At 35.6% G+C, this 27,321-nt stretch overlaps 1 protein-coding gene across 3 annotated transcripts; it reads left to right on the forward strand.

Moving 5' to 3' along the window:
- Positions 1-1,000: 1,000 nt before the first annotated feature.
- Positions 1,001-27,321, forward strand: FGF7 (fibroblast growth factor 7). 3 transcript variants are annotated; one of them, XM_048318268.1, is made up of 4 exons: positions 1,001-1,227; positions 2,133-2,327; positions 25,751-25,854; positions 26,249-27,321. In XM_048318268.1, exons 1-4 carry the CDS (start codon positions 1,188-1,190, stop codon positions 26,441-26,443), a joined length of 534 nt encoding a protein of 177 aa, XP_048174225.1. In that variant the 5' UTR covers positions 1,001-1,187; the 3' UTR covers positions 26,444-27,321. The 3 variants fall into 3 exon arrangements, with proteins under 3 accessions (XP_048174225.1, XP_048174223.1, XP_048174224.1); XM_048318266.1 differs by having other exon boundaries at positions 1,002-1,227; positions 1,743-2,327; XM_048318267.1 differs by having other exon boundaries at positions 1,002-1,227; positions 1,758-2,327.

The raw sequence follows: 27,321 nt of genomic DNA on the forward strand, positions 1-27,321 counted from the left end.
TTATATTATCAAGTATAAAATATTAAACATAAGTAAACTATTCTCAGTAAGTGGATTGATTCCAAACTTTCCTTGCTGCTATTACTTACTAAAGGGACTGAGGTGTACTCACATCAACAGTGTGGCAGTTAAACACGATAAGCAGCTACTGAAAACTTTGCTTCAGTATGTTTTACAAATACATTCACCAGAAACTCAACAGAATTTAGAGTGAAATGGAACATGGACAGGCTGGTGCCAGAGAGGGAAATAGGTACACAAAAGCAGAAAACCAGGTGTATCCACTCTTTTTTTTTGATTCTCTAGATTTTAAGCCTGTTGCTTGGGTGCAGTATTAGGGATTTTCTTACATTGCTGCCAGTTTTCATTCTCCTTTTGTGAGTTTCCAGAACTAACTACACATGCTAAGGAAGGCTGTTCCCTAGTAGCAATATTTCCTTCAAGCTGATAAAGGTTGTGCTTGCATGTCAAACTTTGAAACATCCAAATATATGTTCTCATTTTCACCTAGTGGCTGATGAAATAAAATCTCAGTGCAGCAGTCCCTCTTTTCATATCCATGATAGAAAAATACACCTCATGATCTCTAATGGCTACAGCACACCCTTCTCCACGGTATGTAACAGACCCACATTTCCTTCAGAAAGGCACTAAGCAGACTGTGAATCCACCAAAGTGCAGAAGAGATTTGAAAGCAAACTGAGATAAGCATGTGAGTACAAAACAGAGGAGGAGGAATTTTTTAAGGACAGAAAAATACTGACCTAAACCAGAGCACAGAAACACTAACTAGCATGTGAAGCAATTCTATCCATGCAGCACAAAATATACGTTTTTAGAAAGAAGATTCTTGGAGATTTAAAGCATAAACTATGTACATAGCTCCCTCTGATGACCACTGGACACGATACAATGCAAGTCTCCTTTTACTTTTGTTCGTGCATTCAACTGACAGCTGACTGGTTAAATTCTAATTGCTTCCAAGTGAGGTCAGCAAAGGTATTTATCGAAAAGGACTGAACAACAGGCTCAACACACACATGCACGCGCACGCATAAGCACATACACACCATCTCTCCAGCGGGTTGATTTATGGAAACAATTATAATTCTGGTGGAGTCTTTCTGAGCTGAGAGAGTTTGTAGCTACAGTAGAGTGTCTCATGTTGCAAAAAGGAGACAACAGAAATGGAGTACTTGGATATCCAGCTCTTATCAACAGGAACAAGTAAGTTATCTGTCCTTTACAAGATCATTCCACAGTTTCTAATAGCTAATAACTTATCTTTATCTCTAAATGTTAGATGCTAAAAAAAGAATTTAGAAAACTATTTCTACTAATAATCTGAAAAGGATAGGAATAAAAATCCAGGGCTAAAGCCATGAGGTCTGTTTTGAAACCTGAACGAGAGAAAAGTTGCATGATAGATTATGCTAATAGTAAATATACAGTTATGAAGTAATCAGGAGAATTTTTTCATGTGTGAAAATGCAGTTGAAATGAATCAATAGGAGATTTTTGGAAGGACTTAAAACTGAAGACAGAACTGTGTTTACAATCAGTGTAAATGCCTGTTTATGTAAAAGTTTGTATGAGAGATCTATCAATATGCACTAGCATGTTTTAAGAAATGAGCTCAGCATGTCATATATTTACTTGTAGTACTTTTCAGTAGCACAATGTATCCTTGCACGTTTGTAACAATTGAGCATAACGACTTACACATGCACCTTTTCTCACAGATCTTTTACTTTCAGTGCAAGCAGCAAATTCAAGTAGTAAAGAAGGTCACGACAACAAAGGTTTTTATAACTTGTGTCTTTAAAGGATATTCTGACTGAAGAGATATTTAAGAAGCTCTTCTATTTCGCCATTAACTATTAAGGAATAACGATCAGAATTCTAGAAGAGGGAGCAATCTCATTTAAATGAATCTGTAACTCGTAAAGACAGAAGGCAGGTCGGTGACCTAAGAGCAACAGTCTACTTGAGATTTAATTTTCATTATGTTGTTCATGAACACCCAGAACACTGCACTATAATGCACAAATGGATACTGACATGGATCCTGCCAATTTTGCTCTACAGATCATACTTTTACATTATCTTTCTAATGGGCACTATATCTTTAGCTTGCAATGACATGACTCCAGAGCAAATGGCTACAAATGTGAACTGTTCCAGCCCTGAGCGACATACCAGAAGCTATGATTATATGGAAGGGGGGGATGTAAGAGTGAGAAGACTTTTCTGTCGAACTCAGTGGTATATGAGGATTGATAAGCGAGGCAAAGTGAAAGGGACAAGAGAAGCAAACAACAATTACAGTAAGTAATATTTTTGCTTTTCCTAAGTCTTTAGAAATTTGCACATCATTGTTTCCTATTCATTGATTTACCATAACTTCAAAAGTGTTTTGTATCGTGTACTGGCCATTGTGTAAAACAAGTTTTCCAATTAATTGTATAGCAGGACATTTGCTATTGATTTTGAAATGCGTCATTTTAAATACTACATTGTACATCTGCTAATGTATTAGTTACAGCTGGGAACTATTAGCAAACAGAGAGCCTATTTTAACAAGTGAACTAAGGTTGTAAGTACGAAAATGTATAACCACCAACTCTGCTCATAAAATACTCCTGAAACATTAAACCACATTTATGTTGTGCACAAACTACCTAAAAGTTTGGTGTGTGTGAGTTAACAATTGAAACACAGCAATACTAGAAAGTTCAATGGAAAGAATTATGTAAACTCTCTTGCAAAATCTTTTAGATAGTTTGCCAAGCCAGGAACAAAATCTATTATAGTTTCTGCAGTTCATTATTACAATGATCATGATGCTGAAAAAATATTCTCCCCCTTTCTTCCACAACCATGACTCATCTAGAGAGAATGGACATACAATATTTTATGAAGCTGTACCAAATACAAATTCTGAACTGGAAAAAGAATTGTTGTACTAATATGTATTTTCCACACCAATACCTATATAATCTTTGATTTATACTTGAAAGGATCAATTTTTACAGTCACTAATTTTTGCCACTTTGTCTTTTGTGTTGTTACAAATGTATTGTTTATTTAGAGAAACATGACATCTGCTTGAAAAGACATTACTAACATGCAACAGGAAAATACATAGGATTATATTGCATATTTCAAAACAAAATTATAAGGAAAAGGGGCCAGAGACATGCTGGTCTAGTATTTAGAGACAAATAAAAGGACAAATATATTTCCAAGAATGCTGTTAAAAATAGTTTTAATTTGTTGTATATAATAGTGTGCTTTTTATAACAGCAGCAGCCAAAGAAATCCATAAATCAAACTTCAAGAAGTGTTAGTGTGGTTCAGCCTTCAGCTGAGTGCTTGTTTTCTATCAGAAGTGCACTTTCGCGTGCTACGCGCCGGCCTCGTGGGCTTCATAATTTATTTCTTTACTTCATGACTATATTAAGTGCTTGGCAACTTGTGTGGCTAAATCTGCATTGACTAATGTTACTGTTTCTTTTAAAATTTGTTTCCATATGTCTCCTTTCTTCCTACACTATTACATAGTGAATAACTATATTCCTCTGAAAGACAACACATGGCCAGCAGCCAACTAAATTATTTGGTCCATATTCAAGAAGACTCCCTTTGAGTTTCAGGAGGGCATTGCTACAATAGAGATCCATAGGGCTAGTTTTGAAGTGAAATGTTGTTCCCATAAAAATCACTGGAAAAAATGTTACCGACTGTTGAAACTGATCCTTCTAAATTAATGCAGATAAGTGAATATTCACAGTACCCAATTTTTTTCTGTTATTATTTACAAACACATTATGAAAGCATCTAGAGCTGACTAATTATACACAGCTGCTATTTTAGTTCCATGATGCTCAAGAAAAACGTTGTTAGAAATTTAGCATTATTTCAAATTCAAGCAGAGGTTCTCAGTTCTCTGAAGGATCCCATTCTGCTTAAATACGTTAATGACACCTTTAAAGATGCTGTAGTGAGCCCATTAGAGAACACCAGATCCTCTTGTGCCAGTGATTTTTGTAGTCTCTTGCAGTTTTCTGAACACTTTATGATAATTTAGTGGTAGTAAGTAACTATCACAAATTAAAGATAGGCAAACTTGAGCCACTAAACCCTTATGTTTATATTGCAGTGGGAGAAAAAAAAAAAAAAAAGAATCCTTTTTCTAGTAAATGCAATGAATATGAGGAGAAAAACCAAATGAAATTGTAATGGTTATCTGGTAACTGATGTGCACTGTGATGAACTGTCTTGAAATTTGGCTGAGGTATGTAGGAAGTTCCCACCATTTTAAGTCTAATGATCTAATTTATCTACTGTATCTTAGGGAATAACATCCAAATCCTTTTGTTGGACAAGTAGAATAGGCAAATATAGACAAAGAGGATGAGAAAAATGTGAACATTGAAAACCTGGATTTTCTGAGAAACTAAAAAAATTAGTATTATTATAGAAACACTTTTTGTCATAACATTTGTTCAACAAAAGATGTGAACAGCCTTTCTGAAGATGTGCTTATGGCTCTCTACTAAAATCCATAACTATAAAGAAAATAATATTATATGAGGGGGCAAAAAGCAAACAAACAGGAAAAATAATCCCCACCTGGACTAGTACACTTTCCCTAAGCAAAAATTTTAACAATAGAAGACTAAACAGGCTGTTTTTATCCAGGGTCCTTGAAAAGCATAGTTTTAATAACACACCCATGAAAAGGATGTGGTTTTGTCTGTGTTCAAATGTTCTTGTTCCACAATTTCCACTCCTGAAAGTCAGTAAAAGGTAAATCACACCTGTTTCTTAGGATGGAATGCCAGAACTGCTGCAGTCTAACCAATCAGTGGACATGAAAAGTGTTGCTCCAAGAGGTTTCTTCTCATTTTAACCTAATTTTCCACTTACATAATAAATAAAAGGAATTCTTTTCCCTTTTGAATGTGCTAACTTGTGCTACTAAAATAAGAAAAAATGTCATATTTTTACTATCATATCTCAGCTTCATAAAGGAAGCTGCCCTGTCAGTTTTGTAGGTCAAATGAACTACTTCTTTTCAGCCCATGGGGTGTGAAACATGAATATTGTGAAGAACAATCTTCACATTGAGAAATGTCTTTAGAAGGATAACTTCACCACACCTTTGGCAAGTGCCAAAATTCACAGAGGCTCTCCTATCGGTTGGGATTATAAGAATGCCAAGATGATGAGGAATTAGGGTCTTTGTATTTCAGACTTCTCCAACTACAGAATAAAAAAATATATATACACCCACACACAATGAAAGTAACAGCACAAATAGTGAAAGTGTTACAATTCCTACGGTTTTAAGTTAACAGCCACTGTACTAAATGTGTGTGGATTCAAATTTCATGACATAACTGAATGCTGAAGCAAATCCTCACTCACCAATTGTAAATAATCTGTATTTATCATTCACTTGCTTCAAAACACATTAGAATTCAACTGCTTAGTTAAAGAAATCCATGTGTGCTGTCTCAGTGCAAGCAAATTGCCAAATCCTGTTTACAACAGTGCTGACCTTGTTAGGTACCCAAAGAATATGGTTCTGAGCACACTTCAGAAAGCAGCAGAGCCTTCTGGTGGACATAAAGGTGATAATTCAAGAGTGAACTAATCAAATCAGAGGACAGTGATCTCCACTAAGCAGGGGAAATCACTTTGCACCTGACAGCTTCGCTTTCAACCTGAAAACTAAATGGCAGAGTGAGAACTGAGAGTCACCCACTGAAAAACTAAAGCTTAGGTCACCCAGAAAAATCTGTCATTATTCATAACAAAATTTCTCTTTGACAGAAACTTACTATAACTTGCTGAAGTCTAACCCTTTTTAACAAAAAATAAATTTTGCATCTTGCTCAAGGAAAAGAATCCAAGTGGGCACACAAAACACACTTTTTGAATTCATGATTGTAAAATGTGAGATTGATGGAACAAATCTTGGAGACGAGGCAATTTGCTAACTCTGTACCTTTGATAGAAAAGTAAAGCTCTCCTTAACAGTGTTCACTCCTTCCTTCATTTCAGTTTGTGTTTCAGATTTTCCTTAATTTTGTTCAGAAAAAAAGGCAGCAAAAACCAGAGTTTGTTTTGACTCTATCCAAGAGGATTTATAACTATGACTGGATGATGCTTTAGGACTTTCCATGCTCTGTTGCCTTTGGAATCTCATTTTAAAGACTTCAAAGGGTCTCTTAGTTACTAGAAAAGCCTTCCCGGAACCTGAATCCTAAGATGTCTGATCCTATCATATTCCATGTGTGCTCTAAACCCAGAAAATGCCTATTTCCTCTTCTTTTCAGTGGATAAAGCCAACCAAAAAAAAAGAGTAGAGAAAGTAGTCTAGTGAGATCTTGACATAAAATGGCTGAAATCTTGATTACAATTTTATCTTGGAAAACTACTTCCATTTTGACCAAAATCCAGCAAGTCATAGTTTTCAGCAATATAAAAGAACTCCAACTCAGTTTTGCTCAAATGTAAACCCTAACTGACCATAAAAAACACTTTATATGCATCGTAGTGGTTAAATACTCCAACTTGCTTAGAAATCAGACTTCCATTAGCATTTTATATATGCTTCTTAGCATGAAAAAAATGCATGTATGCTGTGTTTCTGTATCAATTTTATTTCTGTTGCTTAAATACATATTACATAGAGAACCAAGAAGATTCAGCTTCTGAAAATCAGGTATTTCAAGGCAGGTATTGATGGACTAGATTCAGTTACGGGTTATGTGCATTCCAAACTAACAGAAAGTCTGTCCCTGCAACTGCATTCATGATTTTTCAAGAGTTGTTGGTTCAACCAACACTTTGGTGTCAAGAGAAGACAAACCTTCACTAACATTAAAGTGCTTTTGTGTCACATTAGTACTCTGCTAGCTTTTTCAATTATAACAGCAAGAGGTTTAATTCAAATGGAAATACATGCATATCCTTCTCAAAACCTAGCCCACAGCACCAAGGATGACTTTCTCTGCCACAGTGATTAATCAGACCTAAATATACCAGACTCCCCTGCTGCCTCTCCAGTTCCCTGTCTGGCACTGGGGGTACATACCAGCCCTCAGGTTTCAACCAGCAGAGAGATCTATGCCTATCCCTCAGCCTGCACCTTATCACAAATCCCAGGTTTTCACCCTCACCTGCTGCTGATGATGGGTTTTAGCAAAGATGCAGATAACAGAAGCAGCTGAGTTGTACCTGTCTTACAGCTTCTATTGACTTTTTTGGTAAGTGTAGCCTTTGGGGAGGTGAGGAGAAGAAAGCAGGGCGCGAAGCCTTGAACTGTTGCAGCAAGATTCTTCAGGTCTCACATATCAACATCCAGATCAGTGTTCAGCTGACATAGTATGACAGGGGTGCCACAAAACACAGATAAAGCTGTTTACAACTTCTGAATTTACCTCCAGAATCTTCATCACCTTGTCTATTCTTAGGCATTTACCAGCTGAAAAATATGTGTAAAGCCAGACGGTAGCAGTTGACACTCACTTTCTTCTCACTCTCATGAACAAAAATGATTGCATAAGCTCTGTGGGGGAAAACTCAAACCCCTGGGCTCAGGCCCAGGCAGCAGCTCCACAAGTTAACATACACCAACAGGGCTATGCCTGCCTGGGGGAGCTTCAAAACCAACCTAACATCAGTCTGAGAAGTGAAAAACATCTGAGTCTATAGATATTGTCCCCACTGATTCCTTCAACCTTGATACAGCCTTGTAGTTCAGCTGTGACTTGGCAGTTTTTCCTGAATCTCCCAATACTGAGATTTATCAGAAATGAGAAATAGCACATTTTTATGGAACAATCAAACAAATGTAGCAGCCAACTGCAGAAAGCAGTTACAGGATACATTTAAAAAGATAAATTGCAGCCCCTTCTCCCCCACAGCTTTCCCCCCCACATTGTTTACAATTTCTGAACCTTCAAAAAATTCAGTATTGTATCATTGAGTATGTTATTGCTCCATCCTGAAGAAAATGTGCTAAAGTGGCCCTGACCTGAGACTCAAGAGACTTGAGGCTAATCCAAACTTCTAAGCAATTTGCTTACAGACTTTGGGAAAATTCTTCAAACTCTCTGTGCCTCTAAGAATTATTCACTTCTCTGTAAAGAGCTTTAAAAAGTATTAGTGAAAAAACTTCCAAACCCCAAAAGAATTGTGTGTTAATATTATAAATATCAAATAATTTGATAATAGAACATTGATTGACTAATAGAAAATTAACTAGAATACCTCAAGTCAGTAGCTAGACAGAAAAATACAGAGCTACGATGAATCTTAAAGAAGAAATTTCCATACAGGCAAATAGAATTTGGTAGAAAATTTGATTCCTTATAATCTTATTTGATTATGTCTTGCAAAACAAAGCCTAAATCCAGATATTCCCCTTCACAGCTTCCAACGTTCTGTATTGTTTGAGTATGTGAAAGTGATAGTTTCAGATTTCTAGGATCCTGGAATACAGAACGGAGTTGGCTTTCCTCTCCACCTTCCTTAAAGCTTAGGGCCAAGACATCCTAAACCATATAATTATACTGTTCCACACTACAGGATCCATCAACTAGTAGTATATTTTGGAACACTTTTCTCATCAAAACAGAGTAAGTTTAGGCAAACGTAGGCTGTTACTCTTCATGGGTGGCACACTGCTTTCGTTGCATAATTGACTGTCTGTGACTATATTTGGCAACTGTATTTCAATTGTCTTGTTTGACCTTTGACATTATTTTTAACTCTGGATATGAAAGAAAGATCAAGTTAGCCTTCTGGTGTATGCAATTTAGAAACATTATTAATAAAAAGGTAATAGTGAAAATTTTTACGGCAGTAACATAATAGAGGTTAACAATCATAGCACTGAATTGTCACACTTTAAAACTTTCATAACACATGACATCATTTATACAAATGGAAAAAATTCTTTGTAACAATTGGTGTTGAAAAGTTAGAAGTGAATATTCAAGATGTGGCTCACAACTTCATAAAAACATACCAAAAAAGCAATAAAAATACCAATGCAATCAATAGGCTCTTTTGACTATTATTTAGCTTTTAAAACAAAGTACAAAACCAGGATGAAGTTATTAAAAGGTCTAGATACTCTGTTCAAAACCCTGAAATCCTCCTTCTGCATCCAGTCTTTCAAAATTAAGCCCGGTCAGGATACTGATAGATTAACTCAAATGAAAAGAGCAAACGTGACCGTTCCATGACATTAATAACAACAGTAACTTCAACAGGGATCAACACACCCCACTCATCTCCATTGCTTCAATAATGACACTTTTTGAATACCCCCATAACCAGAGGGATTTTTTAATGAAAGTGTTTCCTAGCATTAGTACTTCCATTTTTGGTAAACTGGCTTGCTTCCTTTTAAACGTGTCAACAGACACTGGGAGGTGCTATAGACTATAAAAAGAAGGTGATCAGACTTTTCCTTGGCCATTTTGATACCTTGGAATTTCAATATTTGTCTAACTAGACGGTAATGTATTTCAAAGCAGAAAAAATAGCCTCAACTGTTAAAAAGACACACATTTTCCTTAATAACTTGTGCTAATTTTATATGTTTTATTATGACCTTTAAATGCCACATGGGATTTGATATTTCAATCAAAAGTAAATGTTTACAGCAAAAAAAAAACAAAAAAGAGAGAACTTTATGATTGTTAAACACAGAAACTCTTTTAGGTGAACATACATATTTACCTAGAGCTGAAAAATATTAGAGGGAAAGAAATAACCACAATCAACATCAAATTTGGAAAAGGTTGTACGTGAATCCATGCTGCAGCCCCTGAGCTGCTCAGGTGAACTGGTGCTGTTGTTCAGGGGCTGTTTGTGTGCACAGCTGCAATGCAGTGGCACATCTGGAGTTTTATGAGCCAGGTGTGTGGAAACACTCTGCAAGAGCTTGGTGGCTTCTCATATAACACATGCACAACATCACATGGTGATGATAGGTTTGCCCTTTGAGTGGTCCACACAAACTCTAAGGGTGGCAATGTTCAGGCTCTCTAGCTAGCCACTAAGCAGATGGATTTGGGAGAAAATGCCAATCTAGTCAAGGGAAGAAGGCAGCAAACAGTGGAGTGACTCCAGTGTTTGTGAAAACAAGAGTTGTACTCCCTGACAGAAACTCTGAAGTAAACCAGAAAGGATAACTGAATCCTGGAGAGTGCAGTCAGTACTAACACAATGGGAAACTGCAACTTTCACCAGCTTTCAAAAGCAACTTTAACTCCACCATGCTAATTTATTTCCTTTGGAATAGCCCAGGCAGCTTGGGGACTGCACATAATGTGCAAGATGATACACAGAAATCCAAGCAGTTTTGGAGTGCTTATTGGTGAAATTTTACAAGGATTTAGGGAATTAGATATGTAAATCCAGCACATAGTGATTCAAATAATGAGACTTGCTTGATAGAGCTGCCTAACAACATGAGAGATTTATGCTGTGGGAAAGGCCAGCACAAGATTTCCCTCAGCAGCAGCCCTTTATGTTTGCTTGTGGGAAAACTGCACCTGAGAAGCCCTGAATTCCCACTGAATTCACATCTCAACTGAATTCCACACCCCACACTAGTGCCTGCATTAGTTCAGCACCATCTTAGCAATACCACACTAGAACACAGCACAAAAAGAAATCTCTGCCACGTACTAAGCACGTCTCTGACCACATCTGAACCGCAAGAGTGACAGAACTCACACGGCACTCTGCCTGCAAACACTGCTACTAATTGAAAGGGAAATTGTATACAACTACAAGTATTTTGAAACTGACTGGTGACAAAAAGCCATTCTTCCAATTCAAGTATGCTCTATACTTCTAACCAAACTTTTTACATTTTTTACTCACCATGGAGATTCTGGTCAGTATTTGCAACAAAGTCTGAACACCAAAACCAAATAAAAAGGGACACGATTTCCAGGGCAAGCAAGTTCTTCAGATCACCCTAAAACACTGTGTATCAATCAGAATAAAAAGAAACAAACTTCTTTATGCCCAAATTATGATTCCAAAAAGACAATTCATCCACTAAGGAAAAAAACACTACCTACCACACCAGATAAGGGACCACATAAGAACTGTGGAGAAAGCCCCACCAGGAAATGGATGGAGAGCCTCTTCCCTGTAAGGAATCCTCCTCTCCTAACTGCTGGCCAGCAACAAGAGCCCTCCTTCCTCTCATCAGTATGTAATCAAGTACACAGGTGTTTTGAGTCTCTTGCTCTGTTTTGCATCCTGCCACTCCATCAGTACCCCACTGTGTTTCATTCCCTCTAAGCATCTGCTTCAGCAGCCAGGAAGGGAGTTTTCTTATCAATGCTGTAAAAGACAGTCTGGCATGTTCTCCTACCTTACTAACAGTGCAACAGCCACATAGTTGGGTGAATTTGTATTGGACTTTGTAGTTGATATTTATTAGTTCAAAGGAAATCAAATGTTACATCAATTTTGAGAGTAGCCTTAAGAGAGTCTGCTCAAATTATAAAGGAAATGGCAAAGAGTCCTAGGCCACTTATACTTGTCCCTTTAAATGTCTTTTAAGTTGAGCAATGAAAATAATACAGCTATTAATAAAACCAATCTTTTAGATTATTATACACCAATTTCAATCAGAATGTTTATATGAGAAAACTGGTGCTCAGCCTCCTTTACCAAAACAAAATTACTTAGCATGCCTTCATTTCTGATTGCACCCTTATGTGGCTTGGGAAATTCTGTCTATATTACTGAAGAGACTGTCACGCAACTAAATTAAAGAAAAAAAAATTACCACATCTTTCTAGGAAACTATTACCACATATTTCACAGAAATCATGCTCTGTTGATTTTTTAGCTAAGTAATACAGTGTTTTGAATTTGAATTCCTCTAATTTAATCATATTCTTCTAGGACACATTCTGATGAAAACTTCTGAAATGGCAGTTTCATCCAGAGGGAACACAGGAAGCAAAACCAGTCTATACCAAAACCATAAGACTATCATTAGACAAAAAGCAGAATTTTCAAGTTATTCGTAACACATAAGGCAAACCCCTCTAATTTTGGTCGATGATGAACAGCCTAACTCTGATCTAGGCACATTATTCAAGAGAAACTGATGAGTTACAATGGCTCTAACATTTAAGCAGAAAATGATCTAGTGATAAAAGAGATATTTATCATAACTACCATGAGAAATTATTGGAGAATTATTCAGAACTGTTCAATATTTGAAATGGAATACACTATGTTTGTCAAAACAAGACTTTTTCTCTTAGATAACAAAATATTCCATAAACACAAGTAGGTATCTGTACACTGTCCTTTTCACATAGGAACCCAGAGCCAGTTCTCTGAAAGAGCTGACAAGCATTCAAGGGACACTTCAAGCCACCTTGAAAAAGGGCAATACTTAGGCCTAACCCCACAGGACATATACGGTGCTTAAATTTCTACATCACTTCAGGTGGTATCTACAAAAATGTGCAAGTAGCCACTGCTATGCAACTGTGTGAGACAAAAATAACAGAACCCACGTTTCCTTACTTAGTCCTAATCACTTGTAAGTGATAATCTTGTATACATAAGACATTTTTCTCCTGCTAGAGCTCCATTAAAACTATGAGTGCCCTTACGAAAATCTTTTTCCCTTTCCTGCTCTTCACATTGCTGTTCACTTTTTTCTGTCTGTGCTATAACTTTGTTTAGAGTATCCTTATTCATATATGATAAAATTGAATAAATATGAGTTTTGTGCAAATTATTTCCCCAACAGACTACCCAGATTCAAAAATCAGAACGTAGGTGATCAGCCCTTTTCAGGTGATGTAGGAAAATGAAGAGTATTTCTGTCTGTATACAGCACTGTAAATATTGAAGATTTTGGATCACAATTTATTGCCTTCTTGTTCACACTTCAACAATTCAGTTACGGGTGTTTTCAGCTGAATTGAGCTTAGCAAGGAGAATTTTTTGTTACAGAGCTCGTTTCCCGAGTCTACTCTCCAACACCAGACCCGTCACAGTGGGATGGTTCCTTCCTTTGTTTTCCTCTTAAGAGCTATCTGGCAGCTGCACCCCAAACTAGCCTCTGTTAGTGGGTTCCTAAAAAATTATATATACACCATCTCTTGTAATCACATGTGCTGCAATCTACATCACAGGTGGTATTGTACAAAAAAGTCTGATTTGAGCCCTGTCAGACCGTGCCATATTTGTTCCATTAACATAGATTTCTACATGAAAAAAACAATTCCCTCTCTGTGTGAATGGTATTTGATTGAAATACATTCTCAACAAAAGAGAGATGTAATTAACATGAGAAAGTAATTGTCAAGAAGTACAGCATTGGCTCTTTCCAACAAAAAGTCAAAATACGGCTCTTCTATTCATACTGACTTAGGGATGAACTATGGACAACTATCACTGATAGTCTACATAGTGGCTGTTGAAAGTAAAAAATATTGCACAGCTGTGGAGGAGTTAAGTTACTGACTCGTGGAAAAGCTATCTAACCCTGTGATTCATTAGGAAAAGTTTGCTCAAGAGTTGAAAGACCCATATTAGGAAAGAGACAAATACATGCCATTTGTAAAAGTCTGGCTCTACTGAAATCAGTAAAAGTTTTGTTACTGATGCCTATCCATGGCTCAGGAGTTATTTAAAAATATGGCAAATAATAACTATTGCTTCTGCAAATCCATGTGCTTTTACTTTAAGATACCATTTCATAACATTGGTAATAAATACTAGGCATAAAGAAAAAATGAAATTCCTGCTCCACTATTAATCTCTTCCTGACTTTTAAGTCAGAATGACTTATCTATTTTACCAATATCTATGTAGGAGTAATGCTGCTATCTCTATTTATTCTACTCAAGATATGGTCTGAAAAGCGCAATACATCAGAATATACCCAATTTAGGATATTCAGCTTGAAAAATAGTTACCTATCACTTTTCAAATATATGTGCAAATTTATATTTTTATATGAAAGATATAACTGGAAGTTTATTCCAGGTTTTTCTGACCTTTATTAAAACCACAGATTCACATTTCTATACTGGCTTAAAACTGATAGCATTATTTATAGTTCATATGTATTCAATAGTAGAAATATAATCTCGTTTTGTAAGATTTTTTCCTACCATAGAACATTTGTATTTACATATGAATCAAGAATACATTGATAGTCATGGAGGAATTAAGTTGACACAAAGAGAGCAAGTTAAGAACAGCAGAATTACTTTGTTTCATTTTCTGTGGTAAAAAGCAACCATCATCTCAGTAAACTTTGGTAATGTTTCCCCAGCTCTTTCCTGCAATACAGCTGAAGTCACAGATATTTTATGCAAAGAAATAAAAAGTTTCTTCACCACTTTAAGTGCTTGGAATAGCCATAATTGTTTCAGTCAGCGCAAAAAGCATAGCAAATCCTTTACTAAGAACAGGTTTTCTTTATACATTTGAGAATATACCACTACAAGCACAGCCAAGCCCTGTGCTCTTTTAACTGTACACTCTTCAAGGCAGTTCAAATGCAGTCTGTGTTATGCAGTCACTATTCTTTTACGTTACAAACACTGGGAGATAATAATACCATAAGGAGTAGAAATGATCATAAATACAAGGCAGACTCAAAAAAGGCTGTCGAACTGAGTCTGCCAATCACAGAATTATGCAAGCTTAATGCAAATCCTCCACAAAATAAAAATGTAAGAGCTGCAAACCCTTTATTTGCACATGCAGCTTCTGCTACCCAGTCCAGAGTCTTATATTAAAACCCCACCAGCCATTATCTGAGTCATCTAACTTTATAAACCTATGGATGAAATCTCTACCATTTTATTCCACTTCCTTAAAATGAACATTTTATTCTTCCCTGCTTGAACAAAGCCCTTGTTTAAGCCCATTAGCTGAAATGCATGTTTCCAAATATCTACAACTTACAGAGCAGCTGTTTTCCAGATTTTAAGGGGTCCATATATTCTGCTACAGGTTGCTTATGTACTACTTCTATGGAGCTCATCAAAATTTCATGACACCAATACATATAAAAGCAAACTGTAGCAGAAAAAATGGAAAAGTGGAACATTCTCAAAGGCCCTGACTGAAGCTGTTCTCTAAGGCTTGAGTGGTATGAAACCTGCCATTTGTTTCAAGATCAAGAGAAAAGTATGTCTTTACACTTATGCCAATGCACTGCGCTGTCATCTATCAAGCAGGTTGTTTGATAATTGTCAGAGATGGAAATTTGGAATTCTACCAATATAACAATATGGATGCCAGAATGGATGTGAATTTAAGTTATGAAATCCTTTAACAGACTGGTCACAGACACCTTTATTACAAACAGTCACCATACAGTGATAGAGCAGTACCCGTGTGCTTCGAGAGCTGAGAAAATGAAGCACTGCAGTTTACAGGCACAGGAGAGCTCACATCCTTCCTTAGGCAGTTCAGGGTCACAAGAAACTTTCCTTAGTTAAAAGGAAAGGTAAAGGTAAGGCAAAAGTAAAGTGAAAGGTGAAGATAAAGAAAGTGAAGTGGTTTCTATCATATTTTACATTCTTTCCTATGGTTAATTGAGAAAATACTTTATGTGGGGTTCTTGGTGATAATGCAAAAGAACAGTGGGTAAGAACGCTAAGCAACTAACTTCATAGCTGCCCTTTCTTATGCTCCCTCTATATATCTTTAGCTGATATAAACTGATAATTTAATTGAAATAAATATAACTGCACTGATTCATACTTCGGGATATAAAAAATGGAACAAAAGCAATGGGAAGCTAGATCGTGTGCAACCAATAATATCATAAAATGTGTTAAAGTTAATTAAAACATTTAAAGAAATGTCATATAATTTGGATAATCCTATGCTCTATTAACTGTTTAGTACTGATTACTTATTCCATTGCCTTTTTTACATTAGCTGTGACTGATAACTTCTGTTCATAATATAACATCAAACTATTCTGTCACAACACACTGGAACGTGAGTTCTAGAGCTCTGATTTCTACTTTTAGGGTACAAGTAACTGTCACTGAAAAGCAAGGCCCCCTACTCTTATGTAATCCAGAAAAAGCAAAGCATAGAAAGGCTGTGGACTCTAGAGAATATTTACCTTACTCTAGTTGAAACAGTTTTCTCACTGACTTCCTGATATTATGCACATGGAGAAAAATAAGAGTGTGCACAGATACTTTTATCACCAGACTCAAGATGGTTAACACCTGATTTCCTCTACATCCTGGCACTCAAAACTGAAAAGAAGTCCCAGTTTTCCAACTGGTCTATTCAGCTGAATTTTAAAAGGCAGATTAAAAATCACACAAATGAATACAGAATAAAAGAGAAATGTGGCTGCAGCTCCCACAGTCTATTTGCTCTGGTAATAGCAACTGGTCCTGTAGCAGAGGAACAATTTTCTGCACTGGTGCTGATGCTGCTGTTTTTCTCAGTTTTGATACAGAACTGTAAAGTGAGATAACAGCTAAAGATAACTGGATGACAGTGACACATTTACAAATACCTGGTCACATAAACAAAGAGAGAAGTTTCCAAGTGCTGCCTGTGTGTAATGGCAAGTATTCTACTGATTTCCCTAAAGTCAGGCTTCCAGTCAGGCTTAAATTTTAGACTGATAACAACAGTGTGTAATTAGAAGGAAATTAATTACTTTAGGAAAATTATGACAAGGAATTACTTAAGCTATTCGAAAAAACAACAGTGGTAGGATAATTGACACACATTTTGATCCACATATGAGCAAGACAGGAGAAACATCTGTTACAAAAATTCTAATTTATTTATCAGAATTGAATTAGATTATTAGATTGGTTTTGATTTTGAGGGGGTTTTAATTTTCTCCTATTAGTTTTTAACTTAGTCTTTGGTCTTATACAGATTTTGAAAGTTCAACTAAATCTAAATTATTTGCCAGCAGCAAACCAGAACAATTTGAGAGACCATACATATAAATATATGTCCAGCAGTGTTTTGAAGGCAGGAGTGAGCCAGCTGGTTTCTATCAATTCCCACTCTGCGATGCAGCGAGGGGTTAGTAAGATTTTCTTAGCAGCTTCTTGCATTTTGTACCTTGGAAGGAATTACGTAGTGCCTGCTTGTGTTCTTCTAGACACATAATTGATATATTTAGATGTCCGAGTTCAGCACAAAATAGCAGATCTGATCTGGAAATGGAACTAAAATCTACTCAGTTGGGTAGTGCTTGCCCTACATTTTACATAACTACTGAGAGTGGGAAAAGACGTCTCTCTTCAACAGGGATTGCAGTGTTTATGGCTGAGATGATCTCTTAACTATGTGAAACAAAATTTCAAACCATTTAAAATTATTTGCTTCTTTGCCATAGGCCCCATAGGATACTGTCAAGCTCTGGAATACTGCAGCCACTTTCTTTCTTATGCAACTACTTTCTGAATTTTACTTCTTTTAAATAAATTTGGTTATTAGCTACTTCTGAGACCATTTTCACTGTTAAAAATGTGTTGCACTATATATTTAAACTGGTAACACATTGCAGAATGTCATTATGATCAATCTACAGGCATTTAATATTTGCTTTTAGTAATTTGTCCCAAAAAATGTATAATTTTAAGTTATCCTGAAAGAACGCAGGAAGACTCAGTTTGTCCCCAGAATGTGGCTCTACTCTTTCTCCTGTCAAACCTGTTTCAGGAACCAGAAAACCTGCCACAGAAACAGCTGGAGACAGTACAATACACAGAACAAACCAGCAATGCCTTGAGCTCAGGGAATATTTCACAGAAAAAAGAGCAGATTCTATGCTGGATTTATTTTTGCCCCCTTTAGGTGAATTAGTCCAGCACCCATTGCCACGTTACATTTAGGCTGATGTTGTGACCACCTGCAGCCAATTCATACAGGTGATATACAGGAAATGCACCTGGAATTAGTGTTCCTCAGAACACAGTTCAGAGAATGAATCCCTTGTACATGGAAAAGGCATGTGAACATGGACTCCTTTTTTTCTCAGAAGAAAAAGTTTTCCCTAGAAATGATATGACTAATTTTATGTCAACTGTGATCACAAACTCAGGAAAGGGGGAAGGAAAACACCAGCTCTTTACTAGATGAAAACACAAAATAGCAGAGTAACAAAAATTTTAAAAAAGACAAAGTAATCTATTTAAAGACTTTTGCATTACGGAAGAATTTGAAAAACAGGAGGCTGTGGTCTTATGTGGAATTTTCCAAGTTCAGATAATCAAAATAGCTGCAAACACTGAAACTGAATTTGGGAAGTTTTGCACCTCTAGTTGGATAGATTTTATTTTGCTGTGAAAAGGTTAATAAGCAACATTTTACATTTACTTTGGTATTTTGAGGCTACATTCTTAAAGTCTGAGAAGCTTGAAAAGATCATTTATTCTAGTAAAATTGGCCAAAATATTTAAATACTAGAAACATCCTTCGTCTGAGCTGTGGGGAAAGCACTTGTACAAGTTCAGCTCTAAACTATTAAATCATTAATTTTATTACTGCTTGGAAACAATTACATTTTGTAAACAGTCATTCCACTCTTTTTTTCCATTTTTCATATCAGTAAATTATTAATGCTGTAATAAGAGAGCACTTCTTCAGACTGAGGATTAAGACTTGGATTTTACATGACAGTATTAATTCTAAAAAATAATATTATTCTTCATTATAACCATATGTTTAGCTTCAAGGCAATTTTTATTGGAGGGAAATGTAGTTTCCTGCAAAAATGAGAAATGACTACATGCTGTCTAAGAGGCTGATCAAGAAAATATTTATATAAAGCACAGTGGAGATCAGTGAAGTAAAGGCTTCTAATAAGTTTAATGAGACATTCCCAAGAGAATGACTGCCTGGGGCAGCATGTTATTCAGTTGTTACTACACACTGCTATTCACCAGTCACACCTCTAAATTGAAAAGCTCCATAATTTTGCAATCTACTTTAGTGAAAAATGTCACACCCTTTGATTCTGAAGATCAAATCAAGAGAAATACTGGAAATACAGTGGTCTGAATTACTAGTGTTCAGAAGAGACATGCACAGAAGGTGCCAATTGAAAGACAGAACATTCTAGACCAATTCTTACTACGCCACCATTTTCAATGAAGAATGAAGCATTTGATTTATAAAACTATCTCCTAACTCACCAAAATTAACAGATAGTTAATACAAAACTGAGGCCAAACAGGTTGTAAAATAAGGAAAAATAGTTGAAAATTTTAAGGTACTTCTCTTTAGCAATTATTAATTGCAATACGGTCATAGCAATTCTCACTACAGTAATTAGGGAGGTAAATACTGAGTGTTGTAAACTGATGAGCACTGCATTACATTTATTCACTTTGAAAAATAACTAAAGAAAAGGTATTATGGCTTTTAATATTTCCCACTGCAGAGCAAATGTGTTAAGTTCAAAGTAAAAAGGAACGTGTATTTCCAAACATCAGTCTGGAAGTTCAAACCAGACTCTTCACACTATAGTATCAGCCATACAGGGTTGGAAGGGCAGATTATACATTTGATGATGCATGAGAAACTGTATAAATACTTTGAACAATGCAGACTTAAGAGTGGAACTTGGCTTACCCCTTCCTTTTCTGTCATAAAGGTAAACATCCACAAGTCCAAGTACACATTCAAAGGGCAGATCTTGTAAGTAAAATAACAGCATTTCTAAACAATCATTTTAGTTTCCTGTCATATCTTCCCTCTTATGTTTGGTTCTCATCTTGCCTTTTTTTAAACTTTTTTCACAGAGTTTTCAAGTTAGCAGTTTCTTTTATAAACCTTGACATGGCTCAGATCCCATAACTAACTTATCTGTCAGCTGTTATCACCAGGACAATGGCTTATCATAAAGTTGTTCCATCTAGCAGTGCATGTATCAATCAGTTTGTATGACTGGAAAACTGGAGAAATTTATGGATAAGGTAATGCCAAATAAAGAAAATTTAAAATGAACAATAAATGAAAATCCAATGGAATACAAAAAATACTTTAATGGATTTCTGTTTAGCACATAGTTGATTTTCTTTTTAATACAGTATGCCTACTGGTTTTGTGCCCAATGAATTGCAAAAGGGTAATTAGACATCAGCTACTTACGCTTAATCAAACATTCTGTACATGGACTAAATCTTACAAGCAAATTCTGCTGCTTGAGGATGTTGAACAATGTGCTGCATCAAGTCCTCAAGGAATACCTCTCTATCGTTAATCACGTTTCTTCAGACAACTACAATTTTTCCTGCTTGGAAATTACACACGGGACAAACCCACGAGTTCTGAGTGCTTTGAATATTTCTCCACGATATCCAGATGTCTGGCACCTCACTGAAGCAGTAGCTTCAACTGTTCTCCTGAAAATCCTTGACAGATCCATTATTTCTGTGCAGATCATTTTTACAGCCATATTAATATTTAAAGTGCTTCAGAGAGTCTACACATGCACAGCAAATGCACAAAGCCCCTAATTAAGAACTTTTTTAGCCTTCTATGCTGTAAATAACAACATACATGTGTTTATGCCATAAGAGTATCACAAGGAGATGATAAAAGAAGAAAGTGGTAGTGAATGTAGGTACCAACTCGTTTTTTGTTAACTTAATTAATTGTTCATTAAAATCATATCTACAGACAGAAAATTCCTGGGGTGGAGAAATTTCATCTCTGCTTTGAAAGCCACCATAACATATACTTGTACATTTATTTCTACTTACAAAGATTCTGAACAGGAGTTCTATGAGGTACCATCTAGGAAACTCCTTCATTCTCTTGCTAAGGAAAGTACTTAATACAAATGCAAAGTTTACTTTCTATCAGTTTTAATTTAATAATAGGGAAAGATAAAAATTAAGTCATATTACAAAATACCTTAAAATCAGTACCTTTATGTGCAGTAATTTTTTTACCATTAGTTTTCACATTTGAGAAAGAATGAGAACACAAATTTTTTTACCTACAAATGAACTTCAAGATGCATCCGTTTAAAAATACTAAGACTCAAAATAACTTAAACCAAACAAATACTTTAAAATTTAGACACTATATTTAAAAAAAGAGATAGAAAAATATTTCCTGAAACCTATTATTTTCAAAACTATCCAATAAAAGTATTCATTTCACTGATAAGACTCTTCTGGATAAACATGAGAGAGTAATACACCAGCTAATGAACGTATTTACTGTGCTGGCTCACCAAATGCACACATGTACCAATAACACCATTAAAGTTTTCGAACACTGACCATTGTGATTTGTATTTTCTTGCTTTAAGAGGCACAAACATTAACTTATTAAGTCCCAGAACAAAAGAACAAATTACATTACATATCATTAAACAGTGTCTTGTAAACAAAGACAAGATCATTTTTCTTGGCCTTGAATCATTTGCAAAGGTCATTTGAATTCATAAATATGTGCTCCAAACTCAATCAATGAGAAACACAAGTTAGTGAAATTAGAAGTTACATTTTTTTAAACTTATTTTCCATCCAAGTCTTTTCTGCCCCCTCTGTCCCTATTTAAGGTTTCACATACTTTATCTTAAGACAATTCTGCCTAGGAAAGGGTGTTTCACACATTCCCTACAAGTGCTTAACTGTCAGTGCCAGCCTCCCTACCCTAAAAATCAGCAGCAGACTGTTTTTCAACTACACTGCACAGAGAGTCACAAGAAATAAAGTGCTGTACATATGTGCTCTCCCAACATATGTACCTGGCAGAACAGAAAAGTACTGGGATGAAATTGCTGTCACCTTTCTGAAAAATGTAATGGATGTCAAAACATCTCTTTGAATGGATGTCTACAGAAACTGTGACTAACAAAGTGAGGAGCAGTGACCAGAAACTTTATGTGATAGACATTGAGGGGATACCTGCAACATATGAAATGTCTGGAAGCAGAGCCAGCTGATGAGGGACTGAACACAATGTGTACTTCACAGAATCTTCCTGAACAATCCTGGCACACTGGGGCAGTTCCCTAGCATGTGATAAGAGATCTCTCTCTGTGGTTGTGCTGCCCCTCCTCTTCCAGAAGCCCCTTGACAGGTTCTATCTGCCTGCAGGATCTGCAGGCATGAGCAGCACTTACTGGTTTCCTTACAGCTCTCAGCAGCAAGAGCTGCAATTGCTCTTTCAGCCTCTTAGCTGACAAATGATTAAAGAGAAATGCCCTGATTTTGCTAAATCACAAGGCTCTTGCTACTTTGTTATAGACAAGATACTGTTATCAAAAAGAAACTACCTATTGAGCTATGCCTGCACAGTGATGGAAATTAATACAGTCTGGAAATGGATTGTGCGGCAATAAAAGCAAAGATTTGTTTTAACAAATACAACATCAGTGTGCTGTAAAAGAAAAAAGAAGTCTAACAAATAAAAGGAAGATGAAAATGTTGATTTGAAAATACTAATCAAATCAGAAAAAACACTTAATATCAGGTGATCAAAATCATCAAATACCACTTGTCAGGAGACAATGGTACATGACATCTCACATGACAATGCTCAATTTTATAACAATGATATAACTAAATGCCCGCTTTTCTACATTAATTTCCAGCCTGAAGTACTGTCCTGTTGTTCAGGCTACGGTTATGGAATAAGTCTAGACATAAAAGTGTCTGCTTGTAAAGTACTGAGCAACTGTCATTATAGACCAGAATGCCAGGAAACTCACCTCATTTATGACATAAATTTTCTCCAAAACCTGACACATATTTCACCCACTAAAACTGTTGTGTCAGCCTAAGGGCTTGGTTTGTTTCTTTTCTACTTACTTTCTTTTTTTTTTCCTACTGGTATCAACTATATCTGTTATTTAATTTGCACCAAGTGGTTACAAAGACTGCTGCCACCATCCATGGGCAGCCTCTCTGAAGACAAACTATAGCCCATCTCTGCTGAGTGTCTTTTACTTACACCAGACGGAATTTCAGCTCTGTAGGAAACTTCTTTCACTACAGGAATTTCAAGCTACATTTGATACACTGACCATACAGCCATATAAAATTGTTTGGAATTTCATGCTGATTTTATAGAAAGTACAGTTGTTTTCAATTTTGGATGCCCATCTCTAGGTTGTTTTTTTTTTCTTTTCCTGGCTTTAATCTGATTTCTTTCCCAGTTACTTTGTGGTATATCTTAGTCTTCTCTTAAACCTCTTCTGAACTCTTCTGGGGATGCTTTAGATAAAGCAACTGAAGAACATGGTTTACAATTTAATTTTTAAATCAGGGATATTTAAGACCTTGTTGAGGCTTGGCCTTCTGAATTTCTCCTTATCAACATCTTATTAATTTATGCACGTCTTTAAAGTAATTTTGGTTATTGGAGTATGAAAAGAGTATTTCAATGAAACAGTCAATGTATAAGAATTTTCTCTTTCCCATCCTAGCCTGCTGATTTTTTTTCTTTTCACGAATAGATATTGAAAGGATTAAACCCCTTACTTCAAATGGAAGCACATAAGAACAGACCTGCTCATTTAAGACAAGGAAAGACATTGATGTCTCAACTGTGAATAAAGTAGAAAAACAAGTACCCCAAACCAAAATAAAGTAACTCCAACAAGTTAGTATGAACGTCACAATCTACTTCAGGAAAAAAGAAAAAACTAAAAAATAATGTAAAAATTGTAACAATAATAATATTGCTTTGGACAAAATCTTTTGGCATTTCCTTTTTTAAAGTAGTAGGATTTCTTACTACTGTAACTTCATCCAACATCAGCTTGCTCAAGGAACTCTCAATTTCTATTAGCATGACTTGTTTAAAAAAGTAATTTTGAATCTTTCATTTTTTTAAATTCTGTATAAATAGAAAACTCAAACATATTTTTTTAAAAAAAACCTCTCTCCTTAAGTTAATGGCCAGCACAGGCAAAAGAACAAATGGATATAAGCTGTCACTGAAGAAATGCAGATTGCAAAGTACTACGAAGTCTCTAGCCATTAAAATAAATCAAACTCTGGAACAGCCTTCGGCAGAAACACTGGGGGCAAAGAAATAACAACTCCAATTTAGTATTGGCAAAGTTTATGAAAAGAGAATTATCTGATGCAATTCCCAGGCTAGCAGAGCACTGGACTTGATGACCCAGAGATCCCTTCCACTGTTGTGTTCTTTGTTTGGCTAAATGCAGATGTTCATCTGGTTTTTAGCCTCACTGTGGTTTTTCTAAAGTGAAATTTAAATGAAAGTTAATATAATTTTTGCAAGTTTCGGTTACAAATTGCCCTTTGTAAGAACTATTTCTAGGCCTGCAGCAGAGTGGAACTTGTCAAAGAATTCTAACAGCTTTACTGAAAAGCTGGCTTAGCATTATAGGGGAGCACAGAAGTACAAATGCTCCGAGATGAATGCCCAGCAGTGCACACATCATGAGAAGAGGTAACTGATCTGCTAAAGAAAATAGGAAGAAAACAATATCCATGTATGCTAGAACTGATACATCAGTAATATCAAGGAGAAAAGCAAAACAGAACATGAAAGAAAGCAAGGGACAAGAGGATATAAAAAACTATAGGGAAGGAGAAATATAGGTATTTAATGTCTTTCTTAAAAAAACTAACTAATGAAAAACTATTACCATGCAGCTGTGAAAAGTCAATGTCAGCTTGAAAGGGAAAAAAATGAAATGTTTTGTTAGAGAGGAAATTCAGGTGACAATCTAACACATGCCTCTCTCCCACCTCCCTCACTTGTCTCCCCCGTGCTCAGCTCTTGCAATTTGCCTCGAGTAGGCTGCCTCTGAAAGACCCCATTTTGGAGAAGGAGTCACAGTGCAGTTGCTGTGGCATAGAGTTCTATCAATGACTCAATATGGAAAGAAACAGCTCAAACTCAGATGTATAACTCTAAACTATTGCTTAAGACAACATTAATAATATTTAAGCTTGAAAACAACCCGGTGCTCTTTAATAAATTGCATAATCTCCCTGCCTTCACTTTTTTTTTAATATTAGCAAAAGAATATTTTTTATGTTGCAGGTAACTTAAATTTATCACAGAAAGTATTGCTGATATGTACCAGTGAGATGAAAATAAAGCAGTTTATAGAAAACAATGCTAAATGTTTTCTGGTTTTGAATAAATAAGTTCTCAGGACAGCCTTTAATGATTTTCAAGTACACGTATCTTTACAGCTCTGATCAGTCATAAAAGCACACAAAGGTCAAGCAAATACTTTATCTTATTTAAGACACTGTCATCTGTTTTCTATCACTTGCAAGTTCTAAGGTTTACACTCTTTCAAGGAGATGATACTGCTACACAAGACTTCAAAATAAAGGCTTTACACAGTTTCTGTGAACCTTGATGGCTAACTACACATTCCAAATGAAACCCTGATCCTGATAAATTCTAAGCTACATTGATTCTCTGAAAATAGAGAAATTACTTATACTGACATCACAACTTCAGTATATACTTAAAAATGACCACCAGACACTTTTAAAGTGGCTGTATGCAGACACAATCACACAGGGGTTTTTTAAAGTCTAGCCCTTTCTTCACAGGAATACACACAATTTTCTGTTTTCCAAGAATGATCGCTGCAGGTTTTCAATAAACATGGAAAGATTACAGAATATTAGTTCAGCTAAACCTTCTCGGTTGACTGGAGAACAACCAACCATTTTAAAGCCCTTACTGTGTACCTTTGCAGGTATTCTAGAAATCCGAACGGTGGCAGTTGGAATAGTGGCAATCAAAGGAGTGGAAAGTGAATACTTTCTGGCAATGAACAAGTCAGGACGACTCTATGGAAAGGTATGGATGCAAACTTCTCTCATGGGTACATCCCTACAATCTTAAAGATACATATTTTGAGATGTAGCATCTGTATGGTTTTTTTATAAAACACATTCCTAACTAAGTAAAATGTATTCTGCACTTACCCCATGCATCCCATATCAGACTTTTATGTCCATTTAATAAATGTAATGATTAGGTCTTATATATTTCTTCAAAATGTGGAATACTAAGGGGGAATAGACAAAGCTAAAATACTCAATACTCAGATTTCAGAAGTCAAATTTATTTATTAAAATATTCATAAGATGCAGGCTCTGTAATGCATATTCTTCTCCCATCCTTCCTAATCTAAGTATTTAAAAAGACACTTGTACTTACCCAACCTTATTTTATTATTTACTCTCAACAGAAAGTATGCAACGAGGACTGCAACTTCATAGAACTGATTGAAGAAAACCATTACAATACATATGCTTCTGCAAAATGGACACACAAAGGAAAGGAGATGTTTGTTACACTAAACCACAAAGGGGTTCCCATGAAAGGTAAAAAAACAAAGAAAGAACACAGAGCATCCCACTTTCTTCCTCTGGCAATATCCTAATCACAAATGATCTATAAAGAACTAGTTCCAGCAGGAAGATTAATTTTAAGAAGACTGTTTGACAAGATATCAAGAGAGGCTGGAATACTACTGAGAAACTGAACAAGCTGGACTTGCGCATTTATGTTTATTTTTAAGAGACTACATGAAAAAGATTTGAAAATATACACAAAACCAGATTTACTAACTAAAAGTTGTAAAAAATTCTAAAGAGTTGTACAATCATTATCTTAGTCATAACTGGGTAGTTTCTTAAATTAATTTACCCTGAAGAATAAGTCATTACTTGATTATCTGATAATATTTTATTTAAAAAACTATCTGCTTCTTAAATATGGCTGCTATAATAATAATAAGCAGATGATAATGTTGTGTAAAATATGTCAGACTTTAAGGCTGCTGGAATGAGTTGTCAGATTATCAAGTCAATAGAAAATGTGGAGGCTGAGCAGTATTTTAAATACTTCCCCCAAGAAACTGATATCCTATACATAAACTATATGATCAAAAAAATATAATCTTGTAAATGTTTATTGTTGTATTCAGATAAGAGAGTTAGTTTGGAAAAATTAAGTTTACTCTAACACAAAATGTTCCTATCTATTAATGAAACAAATACCTAATGCTGCTCTAAAAGATGTTTCAAATAGTGTATGTAAAATAAAAATAGGAATAAATAATGTACTTCATCTCACTTTTCACAAATTAACATTTTATATAACGATGAAGCAAAAATTCAGACATATTAAGGTTTTTTATGTAACATATCCTATCTTTTGTATAATTCCTGTTAGGGCATACAGCTTTCAATATTGTTTTTCCATTCTTATACATGCTTTTTTCTGTTGTTACAGCATTAAACTTTATTTTAAGTTGTA

Source organism: Corvus hawaiiensis, chromosome 13 (assembly GCF_020740725.1).
Source record: "Corvus hawaiiensis isolate bCorHaw1 chromosome 13, bCorHaw1.pri.cur, whole genome shotgun sequence".
Taxonomy (NCBI): domain Eukaryota; kingdom Metazoa; phylum Chordata; class Aves; order Passeriformes; family Corvidae; genus Corvus; species Corvus hawaiiensis.

Bases quoted from the DNA above. Each gene is read 5' to 3' on its own strand.
- FGF7 (XM_048318266.1), top strand. From the start codon at position 2,042: ATGCACAAATGGATACTGACATGGATCCTGCCAATTTTGCTCTACAGA. The intron at 2,328-25,750 runs GTAAGTAATATT...GTACCTTTGCAG, and splicing joins AGAAGCAAACAACAATTACA to GTATTCTAGAAATCCGAACG. The intron at 25,855-26,248 runs GTATGGATGCAA...TACTCTCAACAG, and splicing joins CAGGACGACTCTATGGAAAG to AAAGTATGCAACGAGGACTG.